Source organism: Oncorhynchus kisutch, linkage group LG12 (assembly GCF_002021735.2).
Source record: "Oncorhynchus kisutch isolate 150728-3 linkage group LG12, Okis_V2, whole genome shotgun sequence".
In the NCBI taxonomy this organism is placed as follows: Eukaryota; Metazoa; Chordata; class Actinopteri; order Salmoniformes; family Salmonidae; genus Oncorhynchus; species Oncorhynchus kisutch.
The window spans coordinates 26294324-26313287 of NC_034185.2; the positions used below are offsets into that span (position 1 = coordinate 26294324).

At 44.4% G+C, this 18964-nt stretch overlaps 1 protein-coding gene across 4 annotated transcripts in view; it reads right to left on the bottom strand.

The window, feature by feature from the left end:
• The window catches only part of LOC109900785 (nuclear receptor coactivator 1), a 101541-nt gene that overhangs the window by 33095 nt on the left and 49482 nt on the right, over nt 1-18964 (bottom strand). For all 4 annotated transcript variants that reach the window (XM_020496602.2, XM_031837245.1, XM_031837244.1 and 1 more), the window contains 2 exons: nt 18781-18886; nt 9844-10010 (listed from right to left, as the gene is read on the bottom strand). In XM_020496602.2, the coding sequence (XP_020352191.1) occupies nt 9844-10010; nt 18781-18869 (256 nt within the window). In that variant the 5' untranslated portion in view covers nt 18870-18886. The remainder of the gene's footprint in view (nt 1-9843; nt 10011-18780; nt 18887-18964) is intronic.

The following is an 18964-nucleotide window of genomic DNA, read 5'->3' on the forward strand; positions in this document are numbered from 1 at the left end:
GCTCTGACCTAAATCGGACCGGGTTTTTCGCAACAGAGGGATTTAAAGGCTTGTAAATTAATCTCCTGCATTACTTAGGCCTAGCCCACCATTTCAAAGTCTATAGGTTCCCATTCCTAGCAGCGACGTGCAGCTAGCTACATTAAAACTAAATTGGTTTTGATTTAAGAACTAATTGACCCCCAAACACATAAAGCTGATCACAAGATGGCTTGGGACCACTAGACGAATATTATACCCTTCAGGTTGTTATCTAATGGTTAACCCTAAAACAACACTGGGTAGGGGTCAAGACCTGAAGGAAAGCTGCCTTGTGAGAAGCTCTGTTAAACGTGTTGGATGACAGGCCAACCATTGTGACCGCCCTTCTGCAGAGCCCTGAGGTCAAATTCAAAGCCAGAAATTGATTCAGGGCTCTGGTTAGGCCTAGAAATGAGCCAATTGTAGTACCCCTCAGAGTGGCTTGGGCCCTGGGGATGTAGACTGAGGTATGTTGGTGATATGGGGGCCTTTAGTTATGTTCAGACAGACAGAGACAGATAGACAGAGAGAGAGAGCATTGACAGCTCAGTCTCTGTTACCAACTATCCTCTGTTGGCCAAATATCCTAATGATGTTAATCCTAATCCTGATTTAGCTATCTAATATAGTCAGCCAAATCAATAATGATCCCTGTCATCATAATCCCCCACAACATGATGGAACTAATCTGGTCATTCATCCCTGAGAGGGGTCTTGGCACGACACTCCTTCCTCTGTTAGTACCACAGTATGCTTCATGCCAGCGTACAACATACATTATTCATACTGGCACAATGAATAAATCATCACATCAGAAAATATTCCTCTCTCCATCAGAGATGGTATGCTATGAGTCGTCTTAGGAAATGAACATTCTCTGTGTTGGTCTTGCCAACATGTCACACCACTGAGAAGCAGAGGTGACATCATGTAAGTCTGATATCTGATTGGAGGTTAACTTTAAAGTAATACTAGTGGTCAACAAGGTTTTGAATCCAAACAACTCAGATGGTTATACAAGGGTCTAAGATTCATTGTTCTTTCTCTTATTTGTTTCTGCCCAGCTGTGGTGAGATTCTTTTTTCTCTCTCACTTTCTCTCTCTTTTTCCCCCCTGTTTCTTTTCTCTCTTTCTTTCTTTTCTGTTTCTTCTCTCTCTTCTGTTTCTTCCCTATCTCGTTCTTTCCTGTTTCTTCCCTATCTCGTTCTTTCCTGTTTCTTCCCTATCTCGTTCTTTCCTGTTTCTTCCCTCTCGTTCTTTCCTGTTTCTTCCCTCTCGTTCTTTCCTGTTTCTTCCCTATCTCGTTCTTTCCTGTTTCTTCCCTATCTCGTTCTTTCCTGTTTCTTCCCTATCTCGTTCTTTCCTGTTTCTTCCCTCTTTCTTTCCTGTTTCTTCCCTCTCTTTTTCTGCTTCTTCTCTCTCTTTCTTTTCTGCTTCTTCCCTCTCGTTCTTTCCTGTTTTCTTCCCTCTTTCTTTCTTTTCTGTCTTCCCTCTCTTTTCTGTTTCTTCCCTCTCTTTTCTGTTTCTTCCCTCTCTTTCTTTCTTTCTTTTCTGTTTCTTCTCTCTCTTTCTTTTATGTTTCTTCCCTCTCTTTCTTTCTTTCTTTCTTGTTTCTTCTCTCTCTTTCCTGTTTGTTCTCGCTCGCTCTTTCTTTCTTTCTGTTTCTTCCCTCTCTTTCTTCTGTTTCTTCCCTCTCTCTCTTTCTTTTGTTTCTTCCCTCTCTCTTTCTTTTGTTTCTTCCCTTTCTTTCTTTCTTTCCTGTTTCTTCCCTTTCTCTCTTTCTTTGTTTCTTCCCTCTCTCTCTTTCTTTTGTTTCTTCCCTTTCTTTCTTTCTTTCTTTCTTTCTTTTCTGTTTCTTCCTCTCTCTCTTTCTTTTGTTTCTTCCCTTTCTTTCTTTCTTTTCTGTTTCTTCCCTTTCTCTCTTTCTTTAGTTTCTTCCCTCTCTTTCTTTCTTTTCTGTTTCTTCCCTCTCTTTCTTTCTTTTGTTTCTTCCCTCTCTTTCTTTTCTGTTTCTTCCCTCTCTCTCTTTCTTTAGTTTCTTCCCTCTCTTTCTTTCTTTTCTGTTTCTTCCCTCTCTCTCTTTCTTTTGTTTCTTCCCTCTCTCTCTTTCTTTTGTTTCTTCCCTCTCTCTCTTTCTTTTGTTTCTTCCCTCTCTCTCTTTCTTTTGTTTCTTCCCTCTCTCTCTTTCTTTTGTTTCTTCCCTCTCTTTCTTTCCTGTTTCTTCCCTCTTTCTTTCCTGTTTCTTCCCTATCTCGTTCTTTCCTGTTTCTTCTGTCTCGTTCTTTCCTGTTTCTTCCCTCTTTCTTTTCTGTTTCTTCCCTCTTTTTCTTTTCTGTTTCTTCCCTCTCTTTCTTTTCTGTTTCTTCCCTCTCTTTCTTTTCTGTTTCTTCCCTCTCGTTCTTTCCTGTTTCTTCTCTCTCTTTCTTTTCTGCTTCTTCCCTCTCTCGTTCTTTCCTGTTTCTTCCCTCTCTTTCTTTCTTTTCTGTCTTCCCTCTTTTCTGTTTCTTCCCTCTCTTTCTTTTCTGTTTCTTCTCTCTCTTTCTTTTATGTTTCTTCCCTCTCTTTCTTTCTTTCTTTCTTTCTTTCTTGTTTCTTCTCTCCCTTTCCTGTTTGTTCTCGCTCGCTCTTTCTTTCTTTCTTTCTTTCTTTCTTTCTGTTTCTTCCCTCTCTTTCTTTCTTTTCTGTTTCTTCCCTCTCTTTCTTTCTTTCTTTTCTGTTTCTTCCCTCTCTCTCTTTCTTTCTTTTCTGTTTCTTCCCTCTCTTTCTTTTCTGTTTCTTCCCTCTCTCTCTTTCTTTCTTTTCTGTTTCTTCCCTCTCTCTCTTTCTTTTCTGTTTCTTCCCTCTCTCTCTTTCTCTCTTTTCTGTTTCTTCCCTCTCTCGCTTTCTTTCTTTTCTGTTTCTTCCCTCTCTTTCTTTCTTTTCTGTTTCTTCCCTCTCTCTCTTTTGTTTCTTCTCTCTCTCTCTTTCTTTTCTGTTTCTTCCCTCTCTCTCTCTCTCTTTCTTTTGTTTGTTCTCGCGCTTTCTTTCCTCTCTCTCTTTCTTTTGTTTCTTCCCTCTCTCTCTTTCTTTCGGTTTCTTCCCCCTCTCTTTTCTTTTTCCTCTCTTTTCTGTCCCCCATGGACTTTTGGTTTCTCTCTCTCTCTCTCTGACCATGATTAGAATGTCTTGTAATGCATGTAAATGCTTTGTAACTTAAGTTTATGCTTTTGCATGTGAATCCATAAATATAGTAATTAAATACACTTGGATTTCAAATTCAATTCTCGGACATATCTTCAATGTCTATTACTTTAACTCAACCATATTCTCTTGCATATTGCTAATTACATTATAGAGTCAGATAAAGATAATTCATTTAATAGGCTAATTGCTTAGTCTTATTACGAGGTGCATGTGAGGTATTTATAATATCAAACATGATAAATATTACTGTCCAATGAGTGCAGTGAATGTATGCACAAGCGTGCTGGCGCCGGAACAGAAGGAAGACGTTTTACGTGCCCCCAAACAATTGTGTTTTATTGTTTGTTTATCTGTGTTGTTTGTAACTTGTTTTTTTAAAACTATTTTTGTCTATAATGTTGCCGCTACCGTCTCTTATGACCGAAAATAACTTCCAGACATCAGGACTGCGATTACTCACCATGGACTATCAGAAAATATTTTCTTCTTTCACGACTCTGACGAGCCCGAGAATATACGGATCCCTCGAGAACAGGCCCTGACCCCAGAGATCTGCGTGAACAAGAGGCGAAGAAAGAGAGGCTGAAAGGGCGGGCTGCCTTCTGAGGAGTAGGAGGTGATCGAATAAACCCCCACTCCCCTCAATTCTACCAACGGGACATTAAAACTGTAGCATCTTATGCTTCACGGAGCTGCGGCTGAACGACGACAATATCAACATACAGCTGGCTGGTTATACGATGTGCCGGCAGGATAGAACAGCGGCGTCTGGTAAGACAAGGGACGGCGGTCTATGTATTTTTGTAAACAACATCTGGTGCAAGATATTTAAGGAAGTCTTAAGTCATTGCTTGCCTGAGGTAGAGTTTCTCATGATAAGCTACAGACCACATTACCTACCGAGAGAGTTTGTCTATATTCTTTGTAGCAGTTTATATACCACCACAGTCAGAGGCTGGCACCAAGATAGCATTGAATGAGCCCTATTCCGCTATAAGCAAACAAGAAAACACTCACCCAGAGCCGGGGACTTTAATGCAGGGAAACTTAAATCAGTTTTACCTCATTTCTATCAACATATTAAATGTGCAACCAGAGGGAAAATAACTGTACACCACCTATACTCCACACACAGAGACGCATACAAAGCTCTCCCTCGTCCTCCATTTGGCAAATCTGACCATAATTCTATCCTCCTGATTCTTGCTTACAAGCATAAATTAAAGCAGGAAGCACCAGTGATGAGATCAATTAAAAAGTGGTCAGATGAAGCAGATGTAAGCTACAGGACTGTTTTGCTAGCAGACTGGAATATGTTCCGGGATTCCTCTAATTGCATTTGAGGAGTACACCACATCTGTCATTGGCTTCATCAATAAGTGCATCGATGATGTCGTCCCCACAGTGAACATACGTACATACCCCAACCAGAAACCATGGATTACAGGCAGCATCCGCACTGAGCTAAAGGGTAGAGATGCCGCTTTCAAGGAGTGGGACCCTAACCTGGAAGCTTATAAGAAATCCGGCTATGCCCTCCGATGAACAATCAAACAGATAAAGCGTCAATACAGGACTAAGATCAAGTCGTACTACACCGGCTCTGACGCTCGTCGGATGTGGCAGGGCCTGCAAACCACTACAGACTACAAAGCGAAGCACAGCCGAGAGCTGCCCAGTGACACGAGCCTACCGGACGAGCTAAACTACTTCTATGCTCGCGTTGAGGCAAATAACACTGAAACATGCACGAGAGCACCAGCTGTACCGGAAGACTGTGATCACGCTCTACGCAGCCGATGTGAGTAAGACCTTTAGACAGGTCAACATTCACAAGGCCGCAGGACCAGATGGATTACCAGGACTTGTACTGCGAGCATGCGGTGACCAACTAGCAAGTGTCTTCACTGACATTTTCAACCTCTCCCTGTCCGAGTCTGTAATTCCAACATGTTTTAAGTAGACCACCATAGCTTCTGTGCCCAAGAACACTAAGGTAACCTGCCTAAATGACTACCGACACGTAGTACTCACGTCTGCCATGAAGTGCTTTGAAAGGCTGGTCATGGCTCACATCAACACCATCATCCCAGAAACCCTATACCTACTCCAATTTGCACACCGCCTCAACAGATGATGCAGTCTCTATTGCACTCAACACTGCCCTTTCCTGGACAAAAGGAACACCTATGTGAGAATTGTAGCTCATCAATAGGCTAAGGACCCTGGGACTAAACACCTCCCTCTGCAAGTGGATCCTGGACTTCCTGACAGGCCCCCCCAGGTGGTAAGGGTAGGTAACAACACATCCGCCACGCTGATCCTCAACACAGGGGCCCCTCAGGGGTGCGTGCTCAGCCCCTCCTGAACTCCCTGTTCACTCATGACTGCATGGCCAGGCACGACTCCAACACCATCATTCAATTTGCCAATGACACAACAGTGGTAGGCCTGATCACCGACAACAACGAGACAGCCTATAGGGAGGAGGTCAGAGACCTGACCGACCATGTGGTGCAAGGACAACAACCTCTCCATCAACGTAATCAAGACAAAGGAGATGAATGTGGACTACAGGAGAAAGAGGACCGAGCATGCCCCCATTCTCATCGACGGGGCTGCAGTGGAGCAGGTTGAGAGCTTCAAGTTCCTTGATGTCCACATCACCAACAAATTAACATGGTCCAAGCACACCAAAACAGTCGTAAAGTGGGCACGACAAAACCTATTCCCCCTCGGGAGACTGAAAAGATTTGGCATGGGTCCTCAGATCCTCAGAAGGTTTTACAGCTGCACCATCTAGAGTATGGTTGCATCACTGCCTGGTATGGCAACTGCTCGGCCTCCGACTGCAAGGCACTACAGAGGGCAGTGTGAACGCCCCAGTACATCACTTGGGCCAAGCTTCCTGCTATCCAGGTCCTCTAAACCAGGCTGTTTCAGAGGAAGGCCCTGAAAATTGTCAAAGATTGCCTCCCTCCCCTCTCCACACCACTGCCACTCTCAGTTGTAATCTATGCATAGTCACTTGAATTAACTCTACCTACATGTTGATACTACCTCAACTAACTGGTGCCCCCACACATTGACTCTGTACCGGCACCCCTGTGTATATTGTTATTTTTTACTGCTTTAATTACTTTTTACTTTTATCTCTTATTCTCATCTGTATTTTTTGAAACTGCACTGTAGGTTAGGTTCTTTTAAATGAGCATTTCACTGTAAGGTCTACACCTTTTGTATTCGGCACATGTGACTAATAACATTTGATTTGATTTGACCGTGTGTGTGTGCGACATCAGGACCATGCATGGAGCCAGATCAGAGGGGGACTTCAACCATCGACCCCACGGCTGTGGTGAGTGTGACCTGGAACAAACACCATTCCACTCAGTGATTCTTATTGTTTTATGGCTTTTCCCAAGAACGCTGACCAGTGAATGATTACTAAGAGACAATCTGGGTGCACAAGCACCACCACTGACAACACTAAAGTAGAACTAACTGGGAGTGAGTAAGGGCATACCAGATGCATGGAACTAAGGATATGTAACATGCTGACTCCACCAGCCACACGCGTCCGTCCACGTGCGCCATTGCGCGCATGTTGATTTTGTCCATCCACACCAGACGCGATCATGACACGGAAGTTAAAATACCAAAACCAACTGTGAACAAACTATATTAATTTGGTGGCATGTTGAAATACACATGAAATATTTATGGACATTTAGCTACCTATCGTTTTTAGCTAGTTTGTCCTGGGAGAATAACATTAGGCTGTTATTTTACCTGAAATGCATGATCCTCTTTTTAGTTTCTTTGTAGAATTTTCACCAGGAGTCATACAAAATTGTGTGTTTCTCTACCCCGACTATTAATCCACAGATAAAAAGGGAAACCTAGTTAGTTATCATTAATTCATCTCTCTTTTTTTGTCTTTCAAGCAAGTGGATCTGTATCTTCCTGATATCCAATAAGAGGAGACTTGAAGCTCGTGGAGCGTCTCAGATAGAACCAAGTTGTATTTTAGCGCTTGGCTACGCAGACACTCGTTCACGCTTGCGAGCCATGTTGTGAAATGATTGAATAACATGTATGTGTACATATATTTTGCAACACTCGCTCGCTCCCAACGTGGCCGGTGAGGTTTGCGTGTAAGGGTACATAAGATGCACACAATGATATGTAAGCATCAGAGACATATGGGCCTATAAACAGAGATATTACTCTGTCTATGTCTTCAGCAAACCAACATACAGTAAGACGCATAAGGACATGTAAGGACACATAAGATGCAGCAGAATGATGTCACAGCGAGCTTTCAGTGTCTTAAGGGTGGGATTAATCTGGCTTGTCATTTAGCTCTGAGGACTAAAAAGTATGATTTCCCAGGGGTCCCTACTGCTGTGCAAAATTCCCCTAGAGACCTAGACCTGACGTCTTCAGGGGAAGTAGGAGTGGGGGATTGAGGAAAAAATAAGAGCAAACACGCAGAGAAGTGAGGGAGGATGTGTGTCAGTAAATGAGTGACTGAGGGGAATGAGAGCGAGCATGGATGTAAGGGTGTGTGTGTTTGTGTACTAGAGAAACAGCAAGAGTGCATATGTGCGTTCAAATTAGTGGTAAATTAGTGAGTGAAAGTGAGGCTCAATCCCAATACCCTTCCCCTCCATTCTGTGCAATCCCCTGAGCCCCATCAAGACAGATTGGTATCCCAATTCAACTTGGAGCAAGGCGTAGTGCCTTTTCAGCCCTTTGGTAGGCCCACAATAAACGAAGCAAATCAACATGCAGTCTTTCTATCAAGTGTTTCCCAAAACTCCCATGAAGCTCTGCAACCCAACCCTGTCAAGTTGCTTCAAGAATAATAGCTGACAAGAATACTATTATGGAAGCAAATTTAAGTAATTATAACTTCATAAAGAATCATTAAAAGAACATTAGCCAGCTACTGTAGCTATACATTTAGCTTGCTATATGGGCATTTGACATTTGTATGAATTGTAGTTTGTGTTGTTTAATGTTTTAGGGACGACCTGAGCAAACCAAGGTGTCATCTTGTGAAACCCAGTTGATATAAAGAATCTAGCTAAAGCATTTACTGCAAATGTAATAAACAATTTCGTAAGCTTGCCTTGCTGTTCATAAATAAAAACATACAAGATAGTCATGCAATGCAGCTGAAGTAACGTAGCTAACTCTTTTCTTGCTTATTGTATGTCTATATGTGTAGCTACGTAGCTGATCTGTGCATGGACCCTAACACGTTTGGCACAATAGTTCAGAACAGCCATTAATCCCCAAGAAATTGAAGAAAATGACCTAGTGAAGGAAATGGGACTGTTGCATTTCAAACTGCTATTATGGAATGAAAGTCCTGCTTCAGTACTACTCCACATTGAACTACAGCCAGAGGACGGGTACATTACTACTCCACATTGAACTACAGCCAGAGGACGTGTACATTACTACTCCACATTGAACTACAGCCAGAGGACGGGTACATTACTACTCCACATTGAACTACAGCCAGAGGACGGGTACATTACTACTCCACATTGAACTACAGCCAGAGGACGGGTACATTACTACTCCACATTGAACTACAGCCAGAGGACGGGTACATTACTAGTCCACATTGAACTACAGCCAGAGGACGGGTACATTACTACTCCACATTGAACTACAGCCAGAGGACGGCTATATTACTACTCCACATTGAACTACAGCCAGAGGACGGTTATATTACTACTCCACATTGAACTACAGCCAGAGGACGGCTACATTACTACTCCACATTGAACTACAGCCAGAGGACGGCTACATTACTACTCCACATTGAACTACAGCCAGAGGACGGTTATATTACTACTCCACATTGAACTACAGCCAGAGGACGGTTATATTACTACTCCACATTGAACTACAGCCAGAGGACGGCTACATTACTACTCCACATTGAACTACAGCCAGAGGACGGCTACATTACTACTCCACATTGAACTACAGCCAGAGGACGGGTACATTACTATTCCACATTGAACTACTGCCAGAGGACGGGTACATTACTACTCCACATTGAACTACAGCCAGAGGACGGGTACATTACTACTCCACATTGAACTACAGCCAGAGGACAGGCACATTACTACTCCACTTTGAACTACAGCCAGGGGATGGGTACATTACTACTCCACATTGAACTACAGCCAGAGGATAGGTACATTACTACTCCACATTGAACTACAGCCAGAGGACGGCTACATTACTACTCCACATTGAACCACAGCCAGATGATGGTACATTACAGACACATTGGTGTTCTGCTGTTCTCATTTGTTGCGCATATTAAAGTACTTATTTGGTGAATAAGAAATATAAGGAAAGCTATTACTGCCGTCAGTACAGTCATTTCAGAAAAACAAGGCTTGTCGTCAATGAATTGCGTGGTAGACTACCCTTTGGCCGCTTCTGCTGTTCGCGAATGATGTAGTGATGTCCCATTCCACAATGTGATTCATCTCTCCCCATCACTAGCTGCTCCATCCCACACTGAGGGACACTCGGAAACGATGGGGAGGGGTATTGGGATTGAGCCAAAGTGTGTGTGTATGTTTCTAATGCACTGGTGCCCACCCTGCTCGCGCCGTTTGATCTGCTGGATCTGGTCCACGGTGCTCTTGAGGATGTGGCACTTGTCTGGCTGGACGTTGAGGCTGGCGATGTCGCCCATGTTGGCAGACAGGAGCTCGGCCAGCTCGTCTATGTAACGACACTCCAGCTCCCGTCGCCGCTTCTCCACACTGCAGGGACACACACACACACACACACACACACACACAGGTTAGGTTTATAGTTGAGAAATGTTCATTACCTTGCTGAATGTGATTTCATGGAGTGTTAGCTGCAACCAAGTGAATTTCCCTTCACAATAGTAAGGATCGTAAGATGGTCGGCGGAGAATAAAGGGTCACTAGACGACATACAAAACATATCCAAAACAATATACTTCCATCTCAGGAACATTTCCAGAATTAGACACGTCATCGCTCAGCCAGATTCCGAAAAATCGGTCCATGCATTTGTTTCACCTAGGCTAGACTACTGTATTGCCCTCCTCTCCAGCTGCTTAGACTCTACTATTAGAAGCCTACAACTGGTACAGAACACTGCAGCTCAGATTTTAACCAACACTAGAAGCCATTAGCACATCACTCCAGTTTTATCTGCACTACATTGGCTGCCTGTAAAGTATCGGTCTGATTTGAAGATCTTACTCTTAACTTTTAAGGCACTGCATGACCTTGCCACCTCTTATCTGACAGACATGCTCGTTCCCCATACAACCCAGTGAGGGCGCGCCGATCCCAAGAAACTGGTCTGCTTACGGTTCCTTGATCCAGAACCAGGGGGCGGAGCGTTCTCTATTAAAGCACCTCAATTGTGGAACGGCTTGCACTGTCACGTAAGAGGAGCAGACACCATTCATGTTTTTAAATAACTTAAAACCCCACCTTTTTAGCCAGGCTTTTAATAGGTGATTGTTTTACACATCCTCTGTTTATGTTCTTTTATGATTGTTTTCATGTAAAACTGTGTGGCAAATTTAAATGCACTTTAAATAAAAGTTTGATTTGTTTTGGTTTCATTACCATTCGGTCATCAGATTTGCAACCAATGCTGCTTATAGGGCACATCACTGCACTCCATACTCCTCATCTCTATATACCGATCGCAAGACCCACTGGTTGATGGTTATTTATAAAACCCTCGTAGGCCTCACTCCCCCCTATCTCAGATACCTACTGCAGCCCTCATCCTCCACATATGACATCCGTTCTGCCAGTCATATTCTGTTAAAGGTCCCCAAAGCACACACATTCCTGAGTCGCTCCTCTTTTCAGTTCGCTGCAGCTAGCGACTGGAACGAGCTGCAAAAAACCCACTCAAATTGGAAAGTTATCTCCATCTCTTCATTCAAAGACTCAATCATGTACACTCTTACTGACAGTTGTGGCTGCTTCACGTGATGTATTGTTGTCTCTACCTTCTTGCCTTTGTGCTGTTGTCGGTGTCCAAGAATGTTTGTACCATGTTAAGTGCTTCTACCATGTTGTGCTGCTGCCATGTGGTGTTTCTACCATGCTATTTTGCTGTTTTAGGTCTCTCTTTATGTATTGTTATGGAGTCTCTCGTTGTGATGTGTTATCCCAGTAAATAAGAAATAGTTCTTAACTGACTTGCCTAGTTAAATAAAGGTTCAATAAATAATCATTTGACTTGACACAGGCCATGAAACACAAACAGATATCTAGTTCTAGAGTACAACAAAGTCAGGAGATGAAGGATTTCCTGAAGGACAGGAGACAAAGAGGTGAATGAGATGAGATCACGGCCCTGGGCTCATCAGAGAGTATCCAGGCAGACTGTCTGTCAGCTGCTGCAGCTGGGTTGGTACCAACGAGTGCTGGGCAAGGACGGAGAGGAGAGGAGGATCAGGGCTGTCGGATCTACAGGGACAGCGAGCCTCTCAATAATTCATGGCCTACATGAGGCCAGCATAGAGAGAGAGAGAACCTGCACATGTCCTCTACCGTATGCTTATTGTTCAATGTATGGTTATTTTGACCCTTGGTTATTGTTGTTACTGTTGTCCCGTTGACAATTTTGATTCTTATTATCTTAACATTGTAAATATCCAAAGTAAGCTTTTTGTTACGCCGTACATTGTTACGCCATGCCAATAAAGGAGAGGGAGAGAGAGATGGAGAAGCCTGACAGAGCAGTGTAGAAGACCAGTGCAGAGTAGTGGGAGAACAGCTGAGGAGAGGAGGACTAACCCTGCATCCAGATTGTTATTCTTTCACCCAGCAGGGCATCATCACCTGACAAGGGGGATGAGAGGAACCCTGCTGAGATGCTATCCATCCTCTCTCATTTTTCCCCCTCGTTCCAATTCTCAAACCCACCGTCTCTCTCTCCTTTTCCCCATCTATCATTCTCTCTAACTCTCTCTGTCAACCATTCGCTCTACCTTCCGTCTCGCTCTCTCTCAATTCAATGGCTTTATTGGCATGAGAAACATATGTTAACATTGCCAAAGCAAGTGAAGTAGATAATAAACAAAAGTAGAAAAAATGTACAGTAAACAATACACTCAAAAAATACATTTCAAACGTCATATTAGGCCTATATACAGTGTTGTAACGATGTGCGTGCAAATAGTAAATAAACATAAATGGGTTGTATTTACAATTGTGTTTGTTCTTCACTGGTTGCCCTTTACTTGTGGCAACAGTTCACAAATTGTGCTGCTTTGATGACACACTGCGGTATTTCACCCAGTAAATATGGGAGTTTATCAAAATCGGGTTTGTTTTCGAATTCCTTGTGGATCGGTGTAATCTGAGGGAAATATGTGTCTCTAATATGGTCATACATTTGGCACGAGGTCAGGAAGTGCAGTTCAGTTTCCACCTCAATTTGTGGGCAGTTTGCACATAGCCTGTCTTCTCAAAGCTTTCTTTAAGTTTGGGTCAAAGTCAAATCAAATTGCATTGATGTTAATGCGAGCATAGCGAAATGCATGTGCTTCTACACTCAGCAAAAAAAAGAACCGTTGTCTCACTGTCAACTGCGTTAATTTTCAGCAAACTTAATTAACATATGTAAATATTTGTTTGAACATAAGATTCAACAACTGAGACATAAACTGAACATGTTCCACAGACGTGACTAACAGAAATGGAATAATGTGTCACTGAACAAAGGGGGGGTCAAAATCAAAAGTAACAGTCCGTATCTGGTGTGGCCACCAGCTGCAGTGCATGTCCTCCTCATGGAATGCACCAGTCATGTCAGGATGAGCCTGCAGGAAGTGTACCACATGAGGGAGGAGGATGTCTTCCCTGTAACGCACAGCGTTGACATTGCCTGCAATTACGACAAGCTCAGTCCGATGATGCTGACACACCGCCCCAGACCATGACGGACGCTCCACCTCCAAATCGATCCCGCTCCAGAATACAGGCCTCGGTGTAACGTTTATTCCTTCGACGATAAACGCGAATCTGACCATCACCCCTGGTGAGTCAAAACCGCAACTCATCAGTGAAGAGCACTTTGTGCCAGTCCTGTTTGGTCCAGCGACGGTGGGTTTGTGCGCATAGGCTATGTTTGGTGAGGACCTGCCTTACAATAGGCCTACAAGCCGTCAGTCCAGCCTCTCTCAGCCTATTGTGGACAGTCTGAGCACTGATGGAAGAATTGTGCATTCCTGGTGTAACTCGGGCAGTTGTTGATGCCATCCTGTACCTGTCCCGCAAGTGTGATGTTCGGATGTACCGATCCTGTGCAGGTGTTGTTAAACATGGTCTGCCACTGCGAGGACCATCAGCTGTCCGTCCGCTCTCCCTGTAGCACTGTCTTTGGCGTCTCACAGTACGGAAATGGCAATTTATTGCCCTGGCCACATCTGCCGTCCTCATGCCTCCTTGCAGCATGCCTAAGACACGTTCACGCAGATGAGCAGGGACCCTGGGCATCTTTCTTTTGGTGTTTCTCAGAGTCAGTAGAAAGGCCTCTTTAGTGTCCTACGTTTTCATAACTGTGACCTTGCCTACCGTCTGTAAGCTGTTAGTGTCTTAACGACCGTCCCACAGGTGCATGTTCATTAATTGTTTATGGTTCATTGAACAAGCATGGGAAGCAGAGTTTAAACCCTTTACAATGAAGATCTGTGAAGCTATTTGGATTTTTACGAATCATCTTTGAAAGACAGGGTCCTGAAAAAGGGACGTTTCTTTTTTTGCTGAGTTTAGTTTCCGAGTACACTGCAAAAAAAATAAAAAAATAATAAAGGGAACACTAAAATAACACATCCTATATATAAATATAAATTCAGTTTTACAAGTGATATGAGTAATGTAAGATATGTAAACATTATTAAAGTGGCATTATTCATAGTGGCATTGTATAAAGTCACTAGTGATCCATTTATTAAAGTGTGTGATTGGGTCTCAATGTAGTTTGCCCCCGGTGATGTGTTGTTAGACCGCACCACCCTCTGGAGAGCCTTGCGGTTGATACAGCCTGACAGGATGCTCTCGATTGTAAATCTGTATAAGCTTGTCAGGGTTTTGGGTGACAAGCCAAATTTCCTCAGCCTCCTGAGGTTGAAGAGGCGATGTTGCGCCTTCTTCACCACACTGTCTGTGTGGGTGGACCATTTCAGTTTGTCTGTGATGTGTATGCCGAGGAACTTAAAACTTTCCACCTTCTCCACTGTTGTCCCTTCGATATGGATAGGGGGGTGCTCCCTCTGCCTTTTCCTGAAGTCCATGATCATCTCCTTTGTTTTGTTGACGTTGAGTGAGAGGTTGTTTTCCTGACGCCACAATCCGAGTGCCCTCACCTCCTCCCTGTAGGCTGTCTCATCAATGATGGTAATCAAGCCCACTACTCTTCTGTCGTCTGCCAACTTGATGATTGAGTTGGAGGCGAGCATGGCCACGCAGTCGTGGGTGAACAGGGAGTATAGGAGGGGGCTGAGCAAGCACCCATGTGGAGCCCCAGTGTTGAGTGTCAGCAAAGTGGAGATGTTTTTTCCTATCTTCACCACCTGGGGGTGGCCTGTCAGGAACTTCAGGACCCAATTGCACAGGGCGGGGTGGAGACCGAGGGTCTCCAGCTTGATGATGAGCTTGGCGGGTACTATGGTGTCGAATGCTGATTGTAGTCAATGAACAGCATTCTTACATAGGCCTTCCTTTTGTCCTTATGGGATAGGGCAGTGAGCAGTGTGATGGCGATTGCGTCATCTGTGGACCTGTTGGGGCGGTATGCAAACTGAAGTGGGTCTACAGTGGCCGGTAATGTGGAGGTGATATGATCCTTGACTAGTCTCTCAAAGCACTTCATGATGACAGATGCTATGGGGGCGGTAGTCATTTCGTTCAGTTATCTTTGCACTCTTGGGTACAGGAACAATGGTAGCCATCTTAAAGCATGTGGGGACAACAGACTGGGATAGGGAGCGATTGAATATGTCCGTAAACAGACCAGCCAGCTGGTCTGCACATGTTCTGAGGACGCGGCTAGGGATGTCATCTGGGCCAGCAGCCCTGCGAGGGTTAACACGTTTAAATGTTTTACTCACATCAACCAAGGAGAAGGGGGGGGGGGCGTCCTTGTCAGCGGGCCGTTACAGTGGAACTGTATTATCCTCAAAGCGGGCAAAGAAGGTGTTTAGTTTGTCTGGAAGCGTGACGTCGGTGTCCGTGACGTGGCTGGTTTTCTTTTTGTAGTTCGTGATTTCCTGTAGACCCTGCCACATACATTTTGTGTCTGAGCCGTTGAATTGCGACTCCATCTAGTCCCTGTACTGGCATTTTGCTTGTTTGATTGCCTTGCGTAGGGAATAACTAAACTGTTTATATTCAGCCATATTCCCAGACCTTTTTCCATCGTTAAATGCGGTGGATCGCGCTTTCAGTTTTGAGCGAATGCCGCCATCCATCCAAAGTTTCTGGTTAGGGTAGGTTTTAATAGTCACAGTGGGTACAACATCTCCAATGCACTTCTTTATAAACACCCTCAACAAGTCAGCGCATAGGTCGATGTTATTCTCTGAGGCTGACCGGAACATATTCCAGTCCGGGTGATCTAAATAATCTTGTAAGTGTGGCTTCCGATTGGTCAGACCAGCGTTGAATGGTTCTTGTCACTGGTACATCCTGTTTGAGTTTCTGCCTGTAAGACGGTAGGCGCAAGATGGCGTCGTGGTCGAATTTGCCGAAGGGAGGGCGGGGGAGGGCTTTGTATTCATCGCGGAAGTTGGAGTAGCAGTGGTTGAGGGTATTTCCCACGCGCGTGGCGCAACCAATATGCTGTTAGAATTTAGGTGGCATTGTTCTCAATTTTGCTTTGTTAAAATCCCCAGTTAAAATAAATGCAGCCTCAGGATATATGGTTTCCAGTTTGCATATAGTCTAGTGAAGTTCCTTGGTGGCCGTCTTGCTGTCTGCTTGTGGGGGAATGTTCACAGCTGTGACTATAACTGACGAGAATTCTCTTGTTAGGTCAAATGGCCAGCATTTGATTGTAAGGAATTCTAAGTAGAGTGAGCAGTAGGACTTTAGTTCCTGTATGTTGTTATGATTACACCATGAGTCGTTAATCATGAAGCATACACCCCCGCCCTTCCTCTTCCCAGAGAGGGTGTTTATCTCGGTTGGCGCGATGCATGGAGAGACATGTTTCCGTGAAACAGAGAATGTTTCTGTCTCTCTGGAAGGCAACTCTTGTTCAAATTTTGTCTAAATTGTTGTCAAGAGACTTTACATTGGCTTGCAGTATACTTGGGAGCAGTGGGCGATGTACACGTCTACGGAGCCTGACCAGGTGGCCGCTTCGTCTTCCCCCTCTGCTGCGCCGTCAGTCACAGTGGCCAGGTATTCTGCCACGGTGTATTCTCTGTTTAGGGACAAATAGCATTCTAGTTTGCACTATTTTTTTGTTAATTCTTTTCAATGTGCCAAGTAATTATCTTTTTGTTTTCTCATGATTTGGTTGGGTCTCTTTGTTTTTGTGAACAGAGCCACAGGACCAACTTTCTTAGGGGACTTTTCTCCAGGTTCATCTTTCTGTAGGTGATGGCTTTGTTATGGAAGGTTTGGGAATCGCTTCCTTTTAGGTGGTTGTAGAATTTTAGGTGGTTGTAGATTTTTGATAATGAGCGTATCATCCTAATTCCGCTTTGCATGCATTATTTGGTGTTTTAAGTTGTACACGGAGGATATTTTTGGAATTCTGCATGCAGTCTCAATTTGGTGTTTGTCCTATTTTGTGAATTATTGGTTGGTGGGCGAACCCTAGACCCCTCTCTCTCTCTCAGAGACCAGAGACACACAGGGGCGTCTCGTTACCTTGGGGGCCGATCAGAGCTCCCAGGGCCGCTTGGTGGGTGGGCTGGAATCCCGGGCCTGGAGCCAGGCCACAGGGCAGGCATGCTCAAACACACACACACACAGGGGAGGCGCATGCATTTACACTCAATCGCACACGTATACACACAGTGGATGCGCTCACATCCACACTCTAGCAGCAGCCCAGCAGCTAACTGGGTTAGCCTAGCACTGACAGCTGGGAATGACTACTAGCTCTACACTGACCATGTGTGAGATATAAGAGGAATGCAGGGACTGACTACGGATCAGCTTGACCTTCTCTCAAATTCCACCAACGGAAGAATACATTTTTAGGCCGCTGAATCTGAAAGTAAGTTGCAGAAGAAATGTGGTAAACATGATAAAATATATATGAGTGATACTTGAGAAGTGAGGAGGATAGGATGGGATTGATAAGGGCTGTTCTGCTGTCTTTGGCAATCCCTGGCCCACAGGCTAATATTTGTGTGTGAGGGGGAGTGAGTGCACATATAACTGCTTATGTGTGCGTATGTACAGTAACTATGTGTGAGTGTATGTGTGTCTGTATATGTGAGTTTATGTATGTGTGTGTATTGTATGTATATGCAAGTGAGTGAGTGTTGGAGACGAGAGCACTGAAAGTAGGTCAGTGCATTGCCAAGGCTGCTTGTGCGCAGGCGTATTGAGTGTGGTGTGTGTAGGGTGTGTGCAGGTCAGGCGCTGTGTGGGGTTGCTGTAGAAACAGAAAGGCAGCTCTGTACTGTGCTGTGCTTTACAGTGCTGTTGATCAGACTGCAGTTACATTAGCCTATTGAGGCCTTGTAGAGGAGACCCTAGCTATAACTCAGCAAGACAGATCAGCCTGCTCCAGTCTAACACCACAGACACACAATCCTCCTTGGCAACCTACATCCACTAACACAGCGTCTGTAGGGCCAAATCAGCACACATTGCCTACTTTCTCAAAATCTTTCAAATTCTTACACAAATCTCCCTTTGACATAACTGCATGATTACACAAGAATTCAAGTTTAATACGTGTGCGCTAACAGTGTGCAAGTCAGGTTGAGATTCTGCCCTTGCTGTGCTCTTGGCTCAAACTCCTATTCCTCAACAACAACAGGGTATGTGAAATATGCGGCCATAGAAGCGGGTAGTGAAAGACCAATATGACATAAGTATGACCCATAGATAGCAAGTGACTAGTTGCCTGGCTACCTGAACTCCTTGCTCCAACCAAACGCTATGCCACGCCCACAGACGTTAGTTTCTTCTCTGCAATGAGTCTGCATCTGAGTATCTCCCTGACGATTTCTAGCATGGAAATACATTCTAGACTGTCTGATTGGTCCCCGAACTCGATGGGTTGGGCCATAGCCAGAACACCCGTATAAATTAAGTTGAGTTGTCAAGCAAGGTGACAATTGACGCGGTGACTGTGTGTTGTGACTGGGGTGACTATGCAAACAGATGAACATAAAAGGCTATATCTGTTGGCAGCTAGCTAGGCTATACGTCTGAGAGGATGCTTCTTATTGAGTATGTAGAGTAGTGGAAAGAATTTATGCATGAAGGACAAAGATCATCATCATCCTCATTGTCCTTCGTTCTGGATGAGAGTGTCTGCTAGTTCTGAGTGACTTACCTCTGGCCTGAGATGTCGCATAGCGAGCCCTTCCTCTTACGAGGCTCTGACGTGGCAGGGTCCAGTGCCCTTTCCCCTACAGCACTCATTCTGAGCTTCAGCACACCTGGGGAGAGAAGAGGACTGAGTCAGAACCAGGTCAGGTATAGGAAGCAAATGGGACCCCTCCGATCACACACACACA